Source organism: Ailuropoda melanoleuca, chromosome X, assembly GCF_002007445.2.
Source record: "Ailuropoda melanoleuca isolate Jingjing chromosome X, ASM200744v2, whole genome shotgun sequence".
In the NCBI taxonomy this organism is placed as follows: domain Eukaryota; kingdom Metazoa; phylum Chordata; class Mammalia; order Carnivora; family Ursidae; genus Ailuropoda; species Ailuropoda melanoleuca.
Genome location: NC_048238.1, coordinates 53,579,519 through 53,602,711, shown reverse-complemented (window position 1 = coordinate 53,602,711; position 23,193 = coordinate 53,579,519). Strand labels below are relative to the sequence as shown.

The following is a 23,193-nucleotide window of genomic DNA, read 5'->3' as shown; positions in this document are numbered from 1 at the left end:
GATTCAGTGTCTGGTGAGGACCGTCTTCCTGGTTTGTAAATGGCCGCCTTCCTGCTGTGTCTTCACGTGGCAGAGAAAGGGGGGAGGGCAGGCACTCTCTTCTCCTTCTTAATAAGGGCACTAATTTTGTCATGGGAACTCTTCCCTGATGACTTCATCTAATCCTGATTGCCTTCCAAAGGCCCCCACCTCTAAATACCATCACATTGGGGATTAAGACTTCAAGGTAGGAATTTTGGTGGGAAACAAATATTTAGTCCGTAGCACTCTCCTCCCCTTATTTATGTGTAAAGACTCTACTAACTTCCCTGTTTGCACTCAGGTAACTCCCTACTTCAGTCCTTCCCTTTCTCTCAGATTTTTCAGATTTTTCTCCCAAGAATGGGGATGGGGAGCTCTCTGAACAGTTCTCACAGAACCAGTGACAGTCTTTCGAGTACATGGATAAGTGAGCACAGTAGGGTGATAGAAAACAGGTAGTGGAAATGAAAGAGGACAGCCGACCTTTTCAGTATGTCTCTTAGAGCAAATGGAAACACACAGTAAGTAGCTTTCGGATCATGTGATTTTCTGGGCACTGATAAAGGTAATTCACACCCGTTTTGAAACTGTTGTTCTTTTCACTGGCTGCAAGCGTACCCCAACCACAGGAAGTGCGTCTGGAGTGGCACTGGGGAAAACCGCCACTCTCTCTCATGCTAAGCTAAGTTGCCTGAACAAACACTGATGGCTGCCATTCCCTGGGGTTTACTAAGTTGTCTATCACGATGCTCTCCACACAGCACTACTTCACATTTAAAGCAACCTTTTGGAAAACTTGATTTGTATTTTGTTCATTTTCAGCATGTGATACTAAAAGACACTTTGGACCTTTTTTTAAGCACTTATGTTTTGAAAATAGAATTAAAAATTGGAATGTCCAATTAAATCATGTCTGATGCCAGTGTGCAAAACTTTATGTGTGTTTTTGTGATTGGAGTTTATTTGGTGGCTCTATTTTACATACTCTAATTGCACAGAACAAATCTCATTAATTGGGTCAAAGTGGAATAATATTAATATAGAAATTCTATATTATACATTATATAATATGTTAGATAATACATGTAAAGAAATGCACTTTTATCTTGTAAACACATACCCACTCACACTAGGCTTACTAAATTAAAATGGGCTTATTGACATCTTTAGGGGACCTGTTCTTTTTTTTGTTGGCCAAATTTTTATTTAAATTAGTTAACACACAGTGCAGTATTGGTTTCAGGAGTAGAATTTAGTGATTCATCACTTACATATAACACCCAGAGCTCATCATAACAATAGGGGACCTGTTCTGGTGAATGAATAAGACTAATTTTTGCTCAGAATTACAACTGTGTGCAAATGGTGCTTCTGTACCACTGGAGGGTACTTAAAAACAATTTGGTCTCCTAAGTATTATAAATATTTGGCAGAATCTTGTTTATACTACTTATTAACCTCTGTGTGACAAGTGAGGGTTTATTCAGTAAGGATGAACCAGTCTCCAGTCCCATCCTGGTTAATTAGGTTTTACTACACTGTAGGAGTTTTAGGCAACTGATGGGGCAAAAGTTGTTGTTCTTAGCCACAACTCACAAAAACCTCTACTTAACCAAATACCTAATACCTATGCTAACGCAGTGGAGATAAATACAGCGTTGTCCACAATTAGTCTTCATTTCCTATTAAACTTGAGTGACCTTAGGTCTTGGTTTGCCCAGGACAGTCTCCATTTATGCCTGTTGTCCTGGCATAATTATTAATAGCACTCTCTGTCACACTCAAAAGTGTCCCAGTTTGGACGATACGGTTGCCCTATATTTAGCAGAAGTCTGGTTTCTTTTAAGGCGAGGCCTAAAAGCCAAGGACCTGTTCTCAAACCACGAGCAATACTCTTGCAGTAGTGGTATGGGGGAAAGGAAACAGTGAAGGGAGACTTTCGCCAAAATTAAGGAATATTTGGCATAATAGCTCTTAGATAATAAGCAATATTTGAGTGCTTACCAAATGCCAGACATTGTTATAAGGCAGCTGGCATGAAGCATCTTACTCTATCTTCACAATTACCATGTGAGATTAGAGACTGTTGTCATCCCCATCTTACAGATGATGGAACTGAGGTGCTGAGCATTTAAGCAAATTGTTCAAGATCAAACAGCTCATAAGTGGTAGAACTGGGATTTGAACCCAAGCAGTCTGACTCTAGAGTTCACGTTCTAAACAATGACACTCTCCAAGGAAAAGGCATTAAAACAAGGGTCAGTCCGTTAAGTACAGTTGAGGCATCAGGAGGCAGATTGTATGAGGCAGTGGGCAATGGGTAGAAATGCACAAAGAAAGTAGCCAGAGGAGTAGTGCCTTTTTAATGTGTTTGCTTCCCCTTCGGCCTGTTTCCGCCAGCAAGTGAAGACAGCGGAGATCACCAAAAGAAGTGGCATAGCCCATCCTGACCTTGCTGGTTCAGAAACCACCTTTAGCAATAATGGTTGAAGAGAGCGAGTCAGGGAATTTACCCAGGGTCACCACAGCAGTAAACTTTAGAGCCAAAATTCAGCCTCCTTCCTTTGAACTTTAAGTCCTCCAACTGCAAATCTAGTGCTTTGGGAAGGGTTTTCTTCCCAATATAAGGACCATATGGGGATTAAGCATGTGGAAAATCGAGGTTAGGGACCTGCGGCATGGCTTGTGCTCCGTCTTACTCATGAACAATGGTCCAGCCACCCTGTGAGATTTGCTGCAGGAATATGCTGCCAACTTCAGAGCCTCATTGCAACAATTTATCTTTCTCTGTACTTGAATCATCTTGCCACATTGTGTGCCAAATGAGGATACTGTTTCCAGTTTAGAAGTGTGTCGAAGTGTTGAGCTACCTATTGCTAGATCTGAGAGAACCCATAGAACAAGCCATTTTCATGTCATCTTATTTCGGTCCAGATTTTAGGGCGTCATTTGGCCGGCCTGTAACCTACCCTCTTCCTTTCACTGCTTATCCATTGAAGGCCCAGGACAAATCTCATTTCTTCTTTATATTGCCAACCTGTCATGATCTCACCTTTCAGTCAACTCCTACAGCCCCACAGACTCCTTCTCCTCTGTCTGTAAACGTGTGCATTTCTCTTATCCCCAAAACAATCATTCATGAGCTCTACATCCCCTGATACACTAACTCCTTCCTTCCACAATTAAATTTCTTCAAAGAGGAAGCTGCACTCCACAGTGTTGGCTTCACTCCTTAACCCCTTGCAATCTGGCTTCCTCCCCGGCCTTGTGGTGTTTTTGTTTTGGTTTCGTTGGGTTTGGTTTTTTATAAAACATCAGTGAGCTCCTAATGGCAATGACATTGTTACTACCTCTCCCTTCTTGTAACCCGCATCATCCCTCAATTTCTGTGCAACTGTACTACACGTGTTCTTACCCAACTATTTCTTTTTTTGTCTCCTTTCTGGCACCTTTTTCTCGTCCTAACCTTCGCAAACAGGCATCCCCAAAAGTTACGTTCTTCTTCCTAGCTCAAAAGATTCTCACTGTGAAGTAGGGGAGGGGAGGCTTTAAAAAGTGACATGACGTGATTTACTTTTTTTTTCCAAGTTCATTCTGGTGGCTGCAAAAAGATGGGATTGTACTTCTGCAGGAGTACAAGCAGAAACCTATTCGATATTACAGGAAGTCTGGGTGAGAGATGACAATCCAGGATGGGGCTAGCGGCTTCTCTGTTCCCATGGCCCATACCCTAGTTTGAACCATCATTACTTATTATGTGGACCATTTCAACACTCTGACAGCCTCTAGTCTTTCAATAGCTGATCTTTCCTACCTGCCAGTGCTGTAGATATTTATTTATTTATTTATTTATTTATTTATTTATTTATTTGATTTCTGTTTAAATGTCCCCTCTTCTTCCACACGGTGAAGTCTGTTCTCTTTAGTCTGGCATTCAAAACCCTTCATGATCCAGTCCCTTTAGCTAAAGTCGACTAGAAATGGTCTCCTTTTTGTTTTTGCTTATGCTGTGGATTCTAGTCAGCGTGCCCTCCCCTGGCTACCTCATCCCCACCAAGTAAAATCCTGTCCATGCACTAATACCATCTCAAATGCCACCGAATAGGAATCCTAGTTGCCATTTAATAAATACCTAATGTTTATTTATTAAGTAATCTAAGCATCCTGCATTCATTATCTGACTCTGTTGCATCGCATACAGTTTCTTGTGTATTTGTCTCATCTCTGCAAGAATGCAAACTCCCTGGGAGCAGAGATCAGATTGTAATTCATCTTGAGAACTGAATCCTTAGCCATAGTGTACATTTAGTTGATGTCAGATAAATGTTTGATGAATGACTGATCACAGAACTTTGAACTAGTTGCTATGGGATGATACAAAAGAAGCATAAGGGCTTACATTCTAGTTAAAAACACATCACAGGGGGAGAATATTTCCAGAATGCTAAGTATTCAGGGAATACTAAATGGAGGGTTGAGCAAAGTTAGATTGAACACGTCATCCTGGAGGAATGAAGTTTTCGTAGTAAAGGGAATGTTCAAAGGCTTCAGTGTCAGGCAGATCCGGTTTTGAATTCCTGCTTTTCTGCTTAGTAAGTGTATAACGTTGAACGGTTATTTGCTGTCTCTAAAGTAACTCTGTAAAATGGGCATATCACAACATCCTTCATAGGACTTTTTCAAAGATGAAATGAGATAAAATATCCCAGTGCATATCGCAATGCTCGTTAAATGTTCAGAGTCAAAAAGGCAAGCTAGACGTTAAAGGAAGTAAGGATATTGGAATTGTCTGAGGGGTGTTCGTAGGTCACTTCAGGTTGATGTGAGCGGTGGAGGCTTGGGCATTGGCCAGTTTGCATCATATCCTAGGGGCTGCCAGAAGCCCGGAAATACTGATGCTAATTCTAAAACTGCTTCAGGATATTGTTTAATATAGATCCTCCCACTAAACCTAAAATATGCCAGTAACCCTTGTATAGTTACAGAAGCAAAAGGAAGGGAGGGAAGGGGAGCTGCTGTTTCCAAACATCACTGAAAGTATCTGCTTATGAATTTTCAAAGAGTAATTTGATATCATTGCTTGATTGGAATCTACAAAGCAATTTCCAGAGTACCAGCCAGCCTCTTAGGAAAGTGCTATCGACTTTGCCAGAGTAAATTATTGAGATTGTTAACTCTTGCGTGGACATGGATTGTTAATGATTAAACGGAATAAACTAAAGTTGCGGTACAGAATTCACTGTGCAAACTTTTCAAACCCTTTACACCATTAATTAGCCCCCACCAAAAAAAAAAAAAGCCTAATGTAGCTGGGTGGTGCTGGGCTCTTGGTGGCCACATTGTGTCTATTTTTAAATATTTATATGGCTGTATTTACAGATTGAAACGATTCATAAAGAGTTGAGGCTGCTTTTTTTTTTTTTTTAAGCGCTAAAACTCAGATTCGCGGCTATTTTAGTAATTAGCCCCGGCTCTTCCGCTACCCGAACCCCTCAAAACTACATCTCCCAGCATGCTCTAAAGCTGGTCTGACCTCATCTTAAATGGCCCCGTAGGGCAACAAGGATGGTTAGTTTTGACCGTGCTTATTTGTGCCCTAAAATATTGATCCCAATTGGCAGCTATTTGGGCTTTTATATTTGCCGACCTCCCGTTTTTGAGCCGTGGTCACTAAATGAAGAGGTTCTGGCCTGGGAAGGCCCATGCATTCCTTCAGTTGGATGGGGAGCTGGGACAGTGTCTCTGGCGATAGCGCGAATAGGAGGGAATGTTGACCAGGGAGCACCGCTGCGGCCGTTCAGAGGAGCAGGAACCGGAGCCCGGGTTGAGTCCGAAAAAAGCCGGATCCAGACGGTGGCTCCGGAACGGCTGCAACTGGAAGATGGAGGAGCCGGAGGAACCGGCGGACAGTGGGCAGTCGCTGCCTCCAGTTTACATCTACAGTCCCGAGTATGTCAGCATGTGCGACTCCCTGGCCAAAGTCCCCAAACGGGTAAGAGAGGTGGGGAGAAAAGACCGTGGGCTTTTGGGGTGGGGGTGGGGGCCGGTGGACCGGAGGGCACGAGGAAGGGGGAAGAGGATTGGAATGGGGAAAATCCTCCCCAGAAATTAAGGCGGCTGCACCAGGTGATGGAAGAAGTGTTTCCTTACAGTTTTCTGAGAGCGCAGCATTTATCTGCGGGGCGTCCAAGGCACCGGAGGGGGTAGGGGTGCGGGGGAGGGGATGGCACTGAAGGGTTGGTGTCTCTACTACAAGGGATCCCTGAAGTGGGGAAGACGCTGCAGGAGAGAAATGGTCCATCACCTCCGTAAGGCCCGGTAGCTTTCGCCTTCGCAATTTGTCTAAAGTGCATTGTAACTTAAGTTAAAAGAGGGGAGTTAAAAGTTAGTTTCTTTGTTCAGGATGATGAAGTCGATGGTATTTCTCTGAATTAAACATTTAAGAGACTTGTTTTCTACCTTTTTTTCCTTGCTTTTTTTTTTCTTTTTTGTTGATGTTCTTAGGCCAGTATGGTACATTCTTTGATCGAAGCGTATGCACTGCATAAGCAAATGAGGTAAGTTGTCTTTCACAAACAGAGCCCTGAACCTCAGTGTCCTAGCCTTAATAGCCTACTTCACAGTGGGGCAAATTAGAAAGTGAATGGTCCCTTTTTTTAAGTTTTTTTCTGTAATTCGGTGTTTGTAATCTGTCTGTGACCTAGTGAAAGTTCTTGAAGAACTAAGAAAAACCTGAAAAAAGTGCCTGAAGCAGTTAAGATCATTAGAAGTAAGACTATTGCTGGAAGGGAAAGTATTCTAGGGATAGGTGCTCTGTGGAGATTTCGAGGAGAGTACATTAGGGTACTAAAACCCATCTGATAGGGGAAAAAAATAGGTGTTTGGCTGGGAGGTGTTCTGGGGTTTTTGTGTATTTGTTTCTAAGCCAGATGTGAGGGTGTGTGTTCAACTTCAGACTTTTAGACACCCTATCACCAGCACCAAACTTTTACGAGTGAGCCTGGAGACAAGTCAAGACCAAAGCAAAACTCCTGCAACCAGGCCAGAACTCAGCACAGAGTTAAGTCCTTCTTTAAAAAAAAAAAAAAAAAAAAAAAAGAACTTGCTGTTAATCTTTATAAGAGTAAATATTATAACCCTGTCTTGTAGGAGTATTTGTGACATTATCTGGCCAAATAGTTGAGTGCCTGCACAGGCCTGTGTGGAAGGCTTCATTTATCTCCCAGAAGGTAGTGTAATAGGCTTTCAATTTGTATCCTTATTATTATCAAAATCATTTATTAAGTACCTTATTTTTTAACCCATATGTTTGTTAGACATAAGAACTACATGCCTTCCATTTATTTAACTCTTCTTTTTTTAAAGATTTTATTTATTTATTTGTCAGAGAGAGAGCACAAGTAGGGGTAGCAGCAGAGGGAGAGGGAGAAGCAGACTCCCCACTGAGCAGAGCGCCTGAGGTAGAACTCAATCCCAGGACCCTGGGATCATGACATGAGCCGAAGGCAGATGCTTCACCGACTGAGCCACCCAGGTGTCCCGCAGTTATTTAACTTTTCAAAAGTTACTTTAAGACAAACAAGAAGTCAGTGCAAAGCAAAACTGTCCCATTCCCTTGCTGTTAAGCAGAGAGGCTTTCCATATTTGTTAAACAAAAGGAAGGGTCCTAGAAAAGGCACCTATTAGGATTGGGAAACATGATCCAAGAAACTAACGCTTTTATTTTAATGTTCACATTTGTCACCTCTGAGGGTGAAGGCATATTTTCTTGAAGGAGAAGCAGGAATCCTTGGCTCTTGACCATATACATGGTTTTTTGGGTTGTTTTTTTGTTTTGGGGGGGGGTTTGAGGCTGAGCTATAGGATTTTTCTGGCCTGCTTGGTGATAGTAGTAGCCTATATAGTCATACTAATGCATGAAAAACTCATGGCTGAGTTCCCATTCAGCTAACGTAAAAAACCACTACTGCCTCCCTGTGGCCTAGGTCATTGCTCTTCCAGCTTGAATGTACGCATGAATCACCTTGTTAAATTCCGATTCAGTAGATCTGAGGTGGGGCTGAAGTTCTGTATGTCTGACGAGCTCCTAGCTGCTGCTCCTGCTGGTCCATAGACTACCCTGTGAGTGGCAGCAGCAGAGTCAGGGAGAGAAAAGGGGGAGTAGGCAGCTAGAGGTTAGACGTGATAAGTCCTGCTGTTAGCTTAACATCACCCCGTATTCTCTCAGTCGCTTCTTTAAAAAAAAAAAAGATTTATTTATTTATTTAGAGAGTGTGTGCTTGAGCAGAGGGGGGGACAGAGGAAGAGGGGGAGAGAATCTCAAGCAGACTCTGCACTGAGCATGGAGCCCGACACAGGGCTCCATGTCATAACCCTGAGATCATGACCTAAGCCAAAACCAAGAGTTGGATGCTCAGCCACCACCCAGGTGCCCCTCTCTGTCACTTCTATTTGTCACTTGTTGTGAGGAGTTGATTGAGAGCTTCTGAGTGAAGCCCAGTTCCAACCAGTTTGCTCCTCCTCCTTTCCCTCTCAGAGGTAGGTGTGAGGGACCAAATAGAGAAACTTTTATGTTTTGAGTTGCCATTTTTTATTCTTTAGTATTAATAATAATGATAGTTATCCACAAAGCATTTTCATATGTTATCATTTAATCTTCACACGTGTCCCACTAGATCTCCCTACTTTACAGATGAGGGAACTGAACTATACAGAACAGTCAACTTACCAGAGGTTATAGAGCTGTTAAATATAGTTAAATACATAGTGCCCCGTTCTCTGACTCCAGATTCAAAATTCATGAAAATACATTGCCTACTAAAGTTAATATATAGAGTTAAGTCTTGATTTCGGCTCAGGTCATAATCTTAGGGTGGTGAGATCAAACCCCACATCGGGCTCCGCCCTGGGTGTGGGGTGTGGAGCCTGCTTAAGAGTCTCTCTTTCCTCTCACTCTGCCCGTCCCCCCTCTCTCCCTTCCTCTCTAAAAAAATAAGTAAAAAAATAATAAAGTAAAAATAGAGCTGAAAGGATTATATGTACTAATTAGGAACTAATTCAGATGAAAATATCTCTGCCTACTAGTTTGTCATGCAAGTTGTAACTCACAGAGTGAAGTTTGTCCAGTATCTGATTATTTAACTTAAATATAATTACTCACTTTTTTTTTTTACCTACCTATAAACTCAAGGGGAAGATCTGCCCTCTCACCCCTTCCTAATGGAATCCTTATATATATATGTGAGGAAGTGAAGACTAGAGAGTGCGGTAGAGGAGTGGAATGTGTGCATTAGTTCAGCCCACTGCAACTGGAAGCTGGGAGTCGTATTTTCTGCTCAGCCGGCTGGCTCCTGCTTCTAGTTTCCGGCATTCTCTGGGTCTGACTCACTCACCTCTCTGTGTTCTCTGTTATTATTAGGATAGTTAAGCCCAAAGTAGCATCCATGGAGGAGATGGCCACCTTCCACACTGACGCGTATCTGCAGCATCTCCAGAAGGTCAGCCAAGAAGGAGATGACGATCACCCAGACTCCACAGAATATGGGCTAGGTAAAGTCGTTACTGGGCAATGAGGGGAGGTAGACGACCTCCGTCTGTAGATTGTAACCACCCATTTTATAACTTGCATGATGGTCTTTCATATTTGTTTATTAAGAACTAATGTACTAACCACAGTCTTAATCACTGTTTAGATATACGTATCTCACTTACCGAGCAAACCATATGAACTGAGCAAAACTGGATGATGGATCAGAGGGGGGAAATCTTGTAGTTGCCGAGGCCCTAATAGTAGTGCCCAGATCGGATCTGGCTGTATGTATGCTGATTTCACTGTCCCATGACCTTATATTTTACCTTGAATACATGTTTATGTTCCAGCTGTGTTTTCAACTCTGCTTCATGTTGAACAGCCGAATTTTTTAAAAAACCGTAGGTGGCCAATAGGATAGTTTAGAGAAACAGCATGATTTGGTAGAACCCTGGTCTGAGAGATGGGTGAGTCAAGGGACGTGGGTCTCAGGCCTGGCTCTGTGTGACCATAGATAAGACATATCACCTCTCAGGACTCGGTCTGTCTGTAGGATGTGACTAGCTAATCCTGAAGGTTTAGCCTCTCTGGTTCCAACACTCAAAAAATTCTTTCCCCAACATCGGAGATATTTATCTCTCATTTGGAAGCTGATGTTAGCACAGTATGTTGTTGTCACACCTCAAACTATTCCTCGCAGTAGGGTTCTAGACGCAGTTCCAATGTGTGGAGGTGGGGCTTTCCTCCCACACCACCCAGCAATGCTCAAGACACCAGCTGGGTGTCCCACAGTTCAACTCAATTCTGACACTGTCTACCTGGTGATAGCATCAGATCCCGCATGTTAAAGGGACAGTCCCACAAGACTGTTGTGTATTTCACGTGCCAATCACGAGCCCAGGTTGTTACCTGTGCTTCTGACTGACTGGCTATAAATCAGAAGTGCCCACAAACATCCTCTTTTGGGTTTAATTTGATAGAGCAGGGCACAGAACTCACGGAACTCATTTACTTACTAGATTACCAGTACACCTATAAAAGGATGTAACTCAGAATTGCCAGATGGAAGAGAGGCACAGGGCAAGGTATAGACCAAAGGGTGTGGAGCTCCCACACACTCTCCAGGCATGCTCCCTCTCCCCACATCTCCAGGCGTTCACCAAACCCCAAACCAGAAGCTCTCCCAACCGGCCTTTTGGGTTTTTATGGAGGCATCATTACATAGGCATGACTGATTAAATCATTGGCCAATGGGTGATTGAATTCAATCTCCAGCCCCTTCCCCTCACAGGAGGAGGTCAGGGGGTAGGACTGGTAGTTCCAACCTTCCAATCACCTGGTTTGCCCCACTGCTCATCCCCCCCCACCCATCCTTCAGTGTGATACACAATCCACCTCATTAACACAACAAAGATACCTTTCCTGCTCTCCTTGCTTGGGAAATTCCAACGGTTTTAGGAGCTCTGTGTCAGACCTGGGGATGAAGATCACGTAGAAGTATTTCTTATTATATAAATCACAGTATCACACCTCTTCTTTCTCCAGTTCATCTTGTAACAGGCTCTTCTGATGTTTGCCCCTAAGGTTATGACTGCCCAGCCACAGAAGGGATATTTGACTACGCAGCAGCTGTAGGAGGGGCCACGATCACAGCTGCCCAGTGCCTGATTGACGGAGTGTGCAAAGTAGCAATTAACTGGTCCGGAGGGTGGCATCATGCAAAGAAGTAAGAAAATGACCTCTCTGCTTTCTGCCTCTTTCCTTGAGTCAGTTTCTCAGTTATGTGAAGTCTTATACTTATTGTTTTGGCTTTCACTGAGAGATTTGGGTATGAAGACAGCACTTTCCCAGGCTTTCTGAAGAGACACAAGTGAAATAGAAGAAGGTGACACAATATCATGGAAAGCACTCTATTGAAAGTCAGGATACCTGGGTTCCATGCCTAGTTTTTCTGCAGACTTGGCTGACTGACTTGGAAAGATTAACCTGTCTAGGCCTTGGTTTCTTCATCAGGAAAATGGGCAGGGCAAAGGATATAACTAGACAATCTCTACATTCCCTTTCCAGCGTTTTGGAAATTCCCCTGTCTTCGGGGGCTTATGCTCTAGAGACACTCACAGAACTAGAATAATTAGGGAGCAACATCAGTTTGGGTAGCAATTGAATATATGTATGAGCTGAGGAGATTTTAGCACTATGCAGAAATTAATCATGGAAGTCTTGCAAGAGGTGCCTTTTAGAGCTAGTTCTTGAAAGAAGTGGCAAACAGGTTTCCAAATAGGTGGGAAATTGATGAGAATAGATTTAAAACAAAAGGCTGAAGAATCAAGAAGGAAGCTTTTGCCGCCATCTCTAAGGCAAGTGGCAACTGACTGAGAGAATTAAGTGTCACTTTAAGGAGAAAGGGCTTGTGAAACAGCTGTTCTCAGGTGCTACTTGGAGCTAGAGAAGTCCTTTTGGAGTTTCATGTTGACATTTCAAAGAGCTCTACCCTGTGTGTGACAAGGATGCTGGGACAGCATTCGTCATCTTGCTTGATATGCTTGCTTGCTATGTGGGTAGTACTTAATACATACTGGAGGAGAAGAATTTTTAAAAGTCTGATTTGCTCTATGTGCTGTGTGAGTGAAATGAAGCAGCGGTGGTAGTAACTGGCGATGAATCTCTCACACACCAGTTGTTCATACTGTTGGCCATGACCTTGATCCTGTTTGGTGCTCTTGAGTCCAGAGAAAATGGCACTTTATTTTTCAGACTAAAACCTTGAGCAGAGTTTCAGCATATGCAGGTTAAGATGAGAACATGGAATTCTTTACATCAGATCGACAGATTTCGTGACCAAGGAAGTCCTTGAGAAAGTTTACTACTAGAACCTATCACTGAGGTGATGGAGCAGAAGGAGCCAGTGTTTAATAATGACTTTCACATGGTCTTAGAAACAAAGAGAAACCACCTACCTTTTGCTAGCTTTTGCTCTATTAAAAAATTTCAAAATAAAGACAGTGATCCCTGGGACCAAAAAAAAAAAAAAAAAAGAACCCCCNAAAAGAACCTCTCTCCAGATGGGGGGTGGGGAACAAGCCTCTCTGAACCAAGGACCTCTATTCCGTCTTGTGCTTAGTTGAGAAGAGAAGTAATGTGGTTTCATGGAAAATGCCTGATCCTGTTAATCAGATCTGCTTTCTGCATGTGGCACTGGAAGATCTTATGTATTTAAATTCCCTGCTTAAGGCCTGCCAGGGCCTGGGTCAGTATCCAGTGGAATACCCAGATACCGGCACTTCTTCTCACTGTTTTTTTGTTTTTAAAGATTTTATTTAGGGGCGCCTGGGTGGCACAGCGGTTGGGCGTCTGCCTTCGGCTCAGGGCGTGATCCCAGCATTATGGGATCGAGCCCCACATCGGGCTCCTCCGCTATGAGCCTGCTTCTTCCTCTCCCACTCCCCCTGCTTGTGTTCCCTCTCTTGCTGGCTATCTCTAGCTCTGTTGAAAAAATAAATAAATAATCTTTTAAAAAAAATAAAGATTTTATTTATTCATTTGACAGAGATAGAGATAGCCAGGGAGAGAGGGAACACAAGCAGGGGGAGTGGGAGAGGAAGAAGCAGGCTTCCAGTGGAGGAGCCCTATGTGGGGCTCGATCCCAGAATGCTGGGATCACGCCCTGAGCCGAAGGCAGACGCTTAACGACTGAGCCACCCAGGTGCCCCTCTTCTCACTGTTTTGCTTTGAAATGAAGCATGCTCTATCTAGAGCCAATCATGGCTGCTTCTGGGCTGCTTGTAGATAGGTGTTGTCTTAACTGTTTCAGACAGCTCTCAGCTGATCCTACCTGGAAGCAGACACTATGGTGGATACAAATTACAGAGAGTCTCTAAGGATTGCCCCAATTCAGGTCCAAATTCTAGGGGGTTCTTGGCACCTCTAGAACATCTCTGCAGGTGGACTACAGGTATTTAGACCCCAAACTGACATCTAGCCAGCATTCTCTATCATAAGCACAATATTTGTTTAAAAGTTTCCATCCCTAAATATGTGTATGGATTCATACATGCCATTTAGTCATTCAACATGCACTGATTAAACACCCACTGTATGTCAAGCATATGTTTGTCATCACTAATAAGCAGAGATAAAAATTGAAGCATGGTATCTTTCTCCCCTACCAATTTTGAAAAAAAAAATCTTTAAAATATCCTCATGCTGGCATGATTACAGTGAAATTGGTACAGTCTTTTTGAAAACTTTGGAAACAAGTGTTGAAAGAGTGGGGAAAACATTCATACCTGTATTACCTAGTAATATTGTTCTTAGCAGTCTACTCTAAGGAACCAAACCAATCCAGCCTTCACAAAATTCATATCGTAGAGGTAAGACAGCAAATAATTGCATTTGGAAACTAAAGAACAGTGATTTTCAAAGAAAATTCTTCAAAAGAAGAATGGTGAGTGACTAATGCTATTAGATATTAAACATACAAAACTAGAATAATGAAAACATTGGTACCGTTGGTATAAGATGAGACAGATGATATTATACTACACTCCCCAAAGAGATATATATAAGGATTCAGTCTATTATAAAAGATGCTTTGCAAGTGTATGGGAGTAGAAAGGATTATTCAGTAAATGATGTTGTGACAGCTGGTAGCATTTATACCCTCATCTCCTGTAATAAACTAAAATAAGTGGCAGCTAGATTGAAGAGTTCAATGTAAAAAAAGCAAATAAAAAAAAAACTAGAATGAATGGATATTTATCAAGCTTCTCAAGGAGAATACTTTTTCTAAGCTTAGGAAGTAATAGAAAAAAATCTCCCAAAGGAAAAGCTCAACAAATTTAGCTGCATAAAATTTTAAAACCAAAATCACTTTTAAAAGTTTTATGGCCATTTAAAACACAAAATCTAAATACAGACTAAAAAGGCATATTTGACATAAATATGACAAAGTGTGATAGGTTTGTATTTTCTAAGGCACTCGTATGATATGATGTATAAGAAGAAGTATGGGCAAAGAATGTGCAGAGACAATTTATAAAGGTGTTTAAGTACCACTGGAAAACATGGGGCAATGTTCATTGCTAGCGATTGAAGAAATGCAATTTTAAACAACTAGGTAGCCCCTTTTTAAGCCAAAATTGAAAAATGTGGTACTCAGTTGGCTAGTAATAGTGCGGTTTGTTTCAACCCCTTAAGAAAGTAACTTGGTAGCTAAGGTATATTAATGCCCTTTGTCTACTTTAGGGATAGGATCAATGCCCTTTAATCCTACTACTTAGAATGTTTCCTGAGAAGACAATGCAAAATATGGAAAAAACTATTTGCATGGAAGTGCTTATCAGTTTTCTTTATGAAACAAAAAAATAGAAATGACATGAATATGTAGTAATAAGGAAATGGTCAATCTGCTCCATAGAATGTTACGCTATTATTTTAAATAATGATTATGAAGGCTATAGGGCATTTCAGAAAAAGACTTGTGTTAATAAAAAGGCAGATTTCAAAATTGTATGCACACCACAATTACCACTTTGTAGAACACACACATATATAAAAAAAAAAAAGCAGTGGGAATGATAATAGTGGCTATATTATGGTGGAAGAATTATTGATGATTTTTTCAAGTGTGTTTCTCTAGTTTGCAAAATTTTTGTAATGAGATCTTATTACTTTTGCAGCTTAAATATTACCAAAATAAAAAGAGGCAAAAAAAATAGTTACAGCAAATACTACAAAGGGTTAAAAATCTTTATTCTAGGGGAGCCTGGGTTGCCCAGTCAGTTAAGCTTTCAACTCTTGATTTCAGCTCAGGTCAAGATCTCAGGATTGTGGGATCCAGCCCTGCATTGGGCTCTGTGCTGAGCGTGGAGCCTGCTTGGGATTCTCCCTCTCCCTCTCCCCTTTCTCTCTCTCTCTCTCTCTCTCTTTCTCTCCCCCCTTCTACTTCCCCCCCAAAAAATAATAAAATATAATCTTTATCTTAATTGATTTTTTAAAACACTGAAATTTAGGTAAATGGGCAAAAGGCACGAACAATTCGCAAAAGAGGAAACAAATAGTAAATAAACATGAATAAATATTTAGCATCAATAAATTACAGGAAGGGAGATTGAAACATAATATACACCTGCATGTATTTTTCTCCTCCCAAATTTGAGCTGAAAGAAGAAAGATTCTTAACACATGTATCTATTACTCTCGGTAATCTATTCTAAGGAAGTAAACCAATTGAAAATATTGGAAAACGGTGTGTGCAAAGATGATAATTTCTCTCTTAATATAATAGCCAAAAAAGGGGGGGAATGAGGGAGACCTAAATATTCAAAAACAGCAGAATGTTCAGAATGTTTAGGTAGTATACGGTAACATAGCCACTCGATGGGCTATTATGTAACCATTAACCAGCGGTGGTTAGGATGACTGTATAACAAAACAAAATGCACATTGTATAATGTTGGCTTTGTTTTTAAAGGGCAGGTAGCTACAACATTGCACATTCACTCTGATTAGTTGTGTAAAAAAATAGATGCTTATGAAAAACTCTTAGAAGGAAATACAACAAAATGACACCAGTGACTTTGTGAAGATGATGATATCGTGAGAGATATATAGGTATACACACACACACACACACACACACACACACACGGATCTTTCTGCTGTTTCCTATATTTTTCCCGTGCTTTCTCTAATGTATATTAGTTTTATCAGTAGAACTTTTTATGGTAAAAACTGCTTGGAACAAGTGGGGAGCAGTTACAAGACAGACACAGTATGATCAGTGTATGCTGCAATTATGTGCAAGGTAGTGGAGTGTACAGAAGGAGAAGGACTCTCCCTTCCCATCGGTGGGGCTAGAGGATTCCAAGCGGAGGGGATAATAAGCATGGCAGTGGAAAGTATGGGACATTTGGAGAATTACAAGTAGTTAAATGTGGCCAGAATGTGAGAGCAAATAGAGCAAGACCAGATTATAAAGGTTTTGTCAGCTGTGCTGAGAAGTTGGACTTTTTTTCTGAGGCCAGTGGGGATTTACTGAAGCATTTGAGGGAAGGCGGCCATGTGCTGATTAGATCAGAGGGAACTGCGACTAGATAGGGAGGAGAGGGCCATTACTGCAGTTAGTCATTGAACAGACTTTTATTAAGCTCCTGCTGTGTGTCAGGCAATGAGGAAGCAAAGGACTATACTGGAGGTTCTTATTATTTGAGGGCGGTTGGTAGCAGGCAGAAGACCACCAAGTGAATCCATTTAAAAGAGGGACTAAAAGTTTCGAGTAAATGACAGAGAGGGCAGGATTTGGTTAGCATACTAACTTGAATAACTAAAACACTATGAAAATACATTGATTTGGTCTCTTTTAATAAAATTGAATGCTACATAATTCTTCAAACAAAGAACGTATCAAGGACTGATTGTTTTTGTTTGGGCCTAATTTTTCTAACAAAATTGCACGATGTGTCAAGATGGTGCAATTTTACTCTCTGTGAGATTTTTGCGGCATGATCATTAAGAGGGTTGATTCTGCCAAAATGTTCAAGGGCTTTTTCAGTTTTTTCTGAGGGCTTCTCCTTAATCATTTGGCATTCAGATCACTCTCTCTCTCTCAAACCATTTTTAAAGTCATTATCCTTACCCTTATTTATATTTCTCTTCTTCAGTTCTAAACTGGTCTACAGATCCTTGCCAGTTTTTTGTGTTGACTTCATGGTATCTTGCATCCTTTTTTGAGATTTGTAATTTCACTTTGTGATAGATTTTCAGTAAATTTCTCACTGATGTATCTGACAATCCATAAAAGACAAAGTGATTGAACAGATGGGTAGGGATAGGTGCTAGGGCTTAGAGGAGTAGGTTGTTTGAATGGGGACTGGTAGACGGGGTCGATTCATTAGCAAGTGCTTTCATGCTGTTGACACCTTTGTATCCCTAGGAAACCTCAAAACCTTGATGCTTCTGGGACTAAGATAATAAGTTCTCAGTAATAAGAACTTCCTGTATCAGCAAAGGTCTAGTGCAGTGTTTTTCAAACTGAGAGTTCAGCTCATTAATAGAACATCATATCAGTTCAGTGGGCTGCAGCAAGCATCTTTTGAAATCAAGGTGGATTTCACAAAACCTGTTCTAGTGTATGTGTATGTATTTGTGTGTCCTAGGCCACAGTGGAAAATGCCAAGTCACTGTAGAGTGGAATGACTATGAACTTTGAAGTAAGACTCCAGTGCAGATCCAGGCTGTACCATGTACTGGCCATGTAGATAACCTGGGGGTTATTCCAGAGACAGCATGTACAGGGGCAGAGGGGCATGAAAGCTGAGGGAACTTCCAAGTCTGTAATTAAAGCTGGAACTCCTGTAGGTAAGTGACTGGAAGTAAGGGGGAAGGGGAGGTATAAAGGGTCCTTGTATGCCAAACTAGAGAGTTTGAACTTGATCCTTCAGATCAGTGGTTCTGACCTGTTTTGGTCATGGACCCTCTGAAAATCTGATGAAAGCTATGTACACTGTCCCTAGAAAAGTGTACATACGCAGATATTTCCTTGTAACTTCAGAAAGTATAAGACTCTCTTAAAGCCCATGTGTGAATGGATGGATTCCTGGTTAAGAATCCTGGCTTTGGACAGTGAGAAATCACTGAAGGAAGTTTTAGCCAGGAGGAGGTAACATGATCAGATTTGCATTTTAGGGATATGATTCTAGCAAGTCAGCAGATAAACTGATGGGGAGTGGGGAGAGGATGTCGATAGAGAAATCGATCAGGACTTTACTGTAATAATCTACCCAAAAGGAGGTGAAAGCAGTAGTGAGGAGCATAGAAGAGAGAATAAATTGAAGAGCCGTTTAGTAGCTAGAATAGATAGGAATGGTAACCAAAGATAAGGAAGGAGTGATCTAGATTTCTTGTGTAGATGACTGAGTAAATTGGGTTACCATTAACCAAGAAGAGTAAGGGATAAGAACTGATGTGCTTATGGAACATCTAATTCAACATGTCTGCTAGAGAGCTGATAATGGGGTCCAGGCCAGGGCTTTTGAGCCTGTAATATGCATATGAAATACCTGGGCATCTTGATAAAATGCAGATCTGGTTCAGGAGGTCTGGGGTGAAACCTAAGAACCTGCATTTCTGACAAACTCCCCGATGATACTAAATGCTGCCAGTCTGTGAACCATACTTGGGCTAGCAAGAAGCTGGAACTCAGAACTGTCTCCGCTGAACATACAGATCTGGGAATCAACAGCACAATAGGTGGTAATTAAAACCAAAAAAATTGATAAAATCACCTGAGAAGCATCTATAGGATAATATGGAAAACAAAACAAATACTGTTTGTGGCATTCCTTGTGGAATGCCAATGCTTACAGGACAGGTAGAAAAAAGGCCTACAAAGGAATCTTGAGAAGAAATGGTCAGAAGATAGGAAGACAATCAGAAAAGACTTATCACGGAAACGAAAGGTGAACCTTAAGATGACCAGTTTGGATAGCAGCATCTGCAACCAGAGCAAAAAGTGGTTCTTGGAGGGGGTGGGGGGAGACAAAAAACTTAGATGTTACAGGGTGTGTGGCCCTCCAAAGGGTCACAGTGCATAAGCAGATGTTCAGTATATGGGATATGAAAATTGGGGTATGAAATTTCATCTGGGATATGAAAATTGTGTAGAGTGGTCAGTTAGGAGAAGGTATCTAAAAAGGCTCCTTGGATTAGGAAATGATAATGAGCAAAAATGGTTGAGAAACAGTGCCGTAGAGGAGTAAAGGAAGATTTGTCAATAAGGAGGTTATGGTGAAGGAGACTTCAAAGGGCACAGAGGAGTGAGTGTGCTGGGGAGACAAGAAAGTGAAAGACAGTCCAGAAGGCCACAAGTGCCTTTGCAAAAGCAGAGCAGAGTAAAACAGCCTGCTGGATTTGGGGAATGACACGCAGCCCACTATTGCTGGAGGGTTACAGTACAAAGTGGGTAATGGCAGAAGATGACGTAGGAAAGTAGGAAGTGGGTCATGAAAGGCTTCGCGTGTATCTGAATCGCCGATTCGGCAGATGCGGTATCTAGTTCTCTCTCCGATCTTGATCAAGTAGGTTTAGCGTAGGGGGTCAGAACCTGCACTTTCAGACTCCAGGAGTGATTCTGCTGTGCTTCGAGAAACTCTGTGCTAGGAAATGGGGGGCCACTACAAAATCATGCGAGGAAGTACCATGGTTAGATGTGTGTTTTAGAAAACCAACAGACTATAGTCCTGGAGGACGGATTGATGGAGGTGAAGACTGCAGGTAGGGAGGCTGCACAGGGGTCTCGGCAGTCCCGATGACAAGTGATAAGGACCTGAACTAAGGCAGAACAGTGAGACTAGGGCATGGAGAATGGCGGCGGCTGACTTGAGGCAGCTTTAAGAGATAAAATCGAGTATCAGTGATGAGTAGATACAGGTGGAGAGAAAAGATGAGGACGATCGGTCAAGTTTCTGGCATGTTTTGAGCAGAGTCCCAAAGAAGATAGGACTTGATAACAATAGCCAACGTGTGTTGAGCTATGTGCTAGAAGCTCCCTTACATGCCTTGTTCTTAAAGATCCTCACATTTCTCGTGTATTCTCGAATTAAGACGTGGATATTGTTAGTTGCTCTCTTTTACACGCGGGAGTACAGAGGTTAAACAGCTTTGCCCGAGCTTGGTAAGTGATGACGTTGCAATTCAAACCCAGGCAGTCTGACTCATCAACCTTGTCTACCTCAGTAAATCAAGAGTAGGAGTTGGTGTGCAGCAAGGGTCATCGCCAGGGAAACCAGATACTCAGACTTGGAGATGGAGGTGGAAGCTAGAAATAGAAACAGATGTGTTGCCAGTATATGAAGTGGTGGTGCAAACCATGACAATGGACACAGTTACCGAGGGAAGAGGCAGAGAGTTAGAAAAAGAAAGGAGAGCCGAGAGCCCCAGGAAACACCAGCTTGTAATGGGCCAGTGCAAGAAGAGGCCCCAGTGAATTCAGCCGAAAAGCAACAAGCAGGGCTAGCCAGATGATCAAAATAGAAAGGGACCACAGAATCCGCAGGGAGCAGAAGAGTTTCAGGAAGAAAAGAGCTCTCAGTAGTGTCACATGCTATGGAGGGGTCAATCCAGAGAGGTACTAAAGTGTCCATCGTATTTGGCAAGTAATGTAAGCATTAATGATTTTGGTAAGATAACTTCCTGGAGAGTGAGGGGAATGCAAACTGTTGAGGGGTAAGTAAGAACTAAGGAAATGGGCAGGAAAGGAACATAAATGGTCCAAAGTTTGAATAGGAAAGAAAGGAAAGAGGAGGGCAATGGCCAAGGGAAAGTAAGGCTTGAGGGGTGGCTTGTTGGATTTGTTCTCAAAGATTTAAGAGCATTTCTGGGCTGAAAGGGAAATCTTGGATGTACGAGAAGGTTTAAAAAATGGAGCAAAGTCTCAAAGGAGGCAGGAGAAGATGGGAAGAGTGGTTTTGGGAGGAGGAGAACCACCGCTTCTAAACCAGAGCAAAAGAAATGAAGGAAGGCGTAACAGATGAGTGTGGGGGTTGCCTACTAGAGAACTGAGGGAGCACCTGCCCAGCGACCTCTACTTTCTCTGTAAAAATGCACTTGCCCTCTTCTGTCACTTGCTCACAGGCTGCTTCGAATCCTTTGATTCTGCTTTTCATAGTCAGTCCCTTAGGAAGTCATCTTGTCCCATCCAGATTCCCTCAAATGGGTCTCACCCTATCCATGTAAACATGTGCTAGGAGATATTAAAACCCAACACAGAACAGTGACTCCTAACCTCCAGAATTTGCCGAGAGATATCTGATTTGTCCACTTCGACTGGCTATTCCTCATTCTTGCCTCTTCTGGTGTCTCCTACCGTATTTGGCTCTGCATCTCAGCTCCCAGTATTTTCCTTTATCTCATTCTGATAATCCACTTAAAACCTTCATCCCTCACTCAGCCATGCACTTCTTCCTCCCACAATTCTATTATTTGCCCTCTCATCCCATGACATTTCTGCCTACCACCTGGCAACAAGGATCTATGCCGTGGGCCCCCTCTGCCCCGCTTCCCTGCTCCAAGAGGGAGAGAGATGTCCTCGAATGTTGTTGGTTTCTGGTACTTCCACCTGGGGGCAGTAAATGGCAGAGCCATAAAACTGCCTTGTGTCTTGGCAAGCTCTACGAGAAAACTGTAGAACCAGAACTAGACCTCTAGCCATTAGTCGTCACCCACCTGGAATTTCGGTCACAGCTACTAGAGCCACATTATCAAGAGCTCCAGTTCCTTACGCATAGATATAAAGTGAGTGACAGCGAATTGCGTTACAGTTCCAGTTCCCCAAAGGGCTGTACGAACACAATAACCTGTTAACCGAGCAGCCAGCCCCCCTCCTGTATCTGCACTACCCCTCCTCCAGCCTTGACAAACAGAGACCTACATGAAAACGGAGGCCTGGATTCTCTTTAGACCTGTTCAGTGCTGCAGCCTGCAGAACAGACAAGCCTTACCACAGTAGCCCAGACCATTCTATCGGTACATGTCCAGCCTGTAAGGCACCAGCCTTTCCATCAGAAACCTGCCCAGCCAGGCAGCAAAGTAGGAACCAGCTAAGACATGCTTTGTCCCTATGGCATCACCACCCCTAGCCTCCAGGGAATGAGGTGTGTTTCTATACTTCCTGCCGAACTGGAGAAGACAGTATATCACACTGGTTCGGTGTTGCCCAGGGAATCCCAGCTCCATCAGTTATTAGCTATAAAACCTCGGTGCCTCGGTGTCCTCATTTGCCAAGTGGAGACAATAATAGTATCTACCTTATAGGGTTATAAGGGTTCAATCTAATAATTGCATTACAGAGCTTAGCCAAGAGCCTGGCACGTAGTGTCTGCTAAAAGTCACTTATATCTAGACTGGGTTATACTCAGGGGGTCCTCGGTAGCCTCTCAGAAAAGTCCCTGGTCCAGCAAGTTCCCACTACCTGTCCAGCTGAAGTCAGCCCTAGTACTGTTTAGCACCCTCTGCACTCAGGTTTCCCCTTTGCCCATAAGCTGCTCCCGGCTGAGAGTGGACTATTCACTATTACCTTTAAGACCCATGACCTTTGCTTTGTCAGAGTTTTACTGCCAGCATTCCCTATACCCCTACCCTGCCAAACGTCACATAGAATTCCCCGTTCAACTAACCCTTCACACTGCTACGTCCAACCCAGTCCCATAAGGCAAATGAAGATACTCTCTTCTAAGAGACAGAGAGACTGCCCCTCAGCGGCAAATTGTGCAGTAGTGCCAATAGCCCAGGACTTTCCTTACTACCAAAGGAGTGGATGCTCTCAGTCTAAAATCAAGGCCTTCTATAAAATAAAAACGTTGGACAGCAACTTGCAGCAGTTTCATCAGATCCCCCATTTCTTCTGCATTGGCCTTGAGACTCTTTCTGAAAATAAAACGCAGGGAATGCTTCTTGTCACGATTATACCATCCTCAGTGCAGTCACCATTCAAAATCCTTTCCACTAACCTAGGACTTCCTAATTTAGTTCCATGAGGTTCTGGCATGCACAGAGCTACCTGTACCTGAGGGGCACCAACAGCCTCATCTAGGTCAAGAAAGGTAATGTGTGGGAAAGTCCTGTGCAGTGCTCCCACCTTCTTCGAG

The 23,193-nt window shown here is 42.5% G+C and overlaps 1 protein-coding gene across 10 annotated transcripts in view; it reads left to right on the top strand.

Annotated features, from left to right (window-relative positions):
• The first annotated feature begins 5,556 nt into the window (after positions 1-5,556).
• HDAC8 (histone deacetylase 8) overlaps positions 5,557-23,193 on the top strand; it is a 210,473-nt gene continuing 192,836 nt past the window's right edge. For 3 of the 10 annotated variants that reach the window (XR_004622423.1, XM_034649630.1, XM_019806233.2), the window contains exons 1-4: positions 5,560-6,013; positions 6,526-6,578; positions 9,440-9,570; positions 11,135-11,276. Coding sequence is in view for 8 of the 10 variants with exons in the window: in XM_034649630.1 (XP_034505521.1) it covers positions 5,789-6,013; positions 6,526-6,578; positions 9,440-9,570; positions 11,135-11,276 (551 nt within the window). In the remaining 2 variants the exon portion in view is untranslated. Of the gene's footprint in view, positions 6,014-6,525; positions 6,579-9,439; positions 9,571-11,134; positions 11,277-23,193 lie in introns of all 10 variants that reach the window. The other 7 variants (XM_034649631.1, XM_034649628.1, XR_004622424.1 and 4 more) reach the window with 5 other exon arrangements.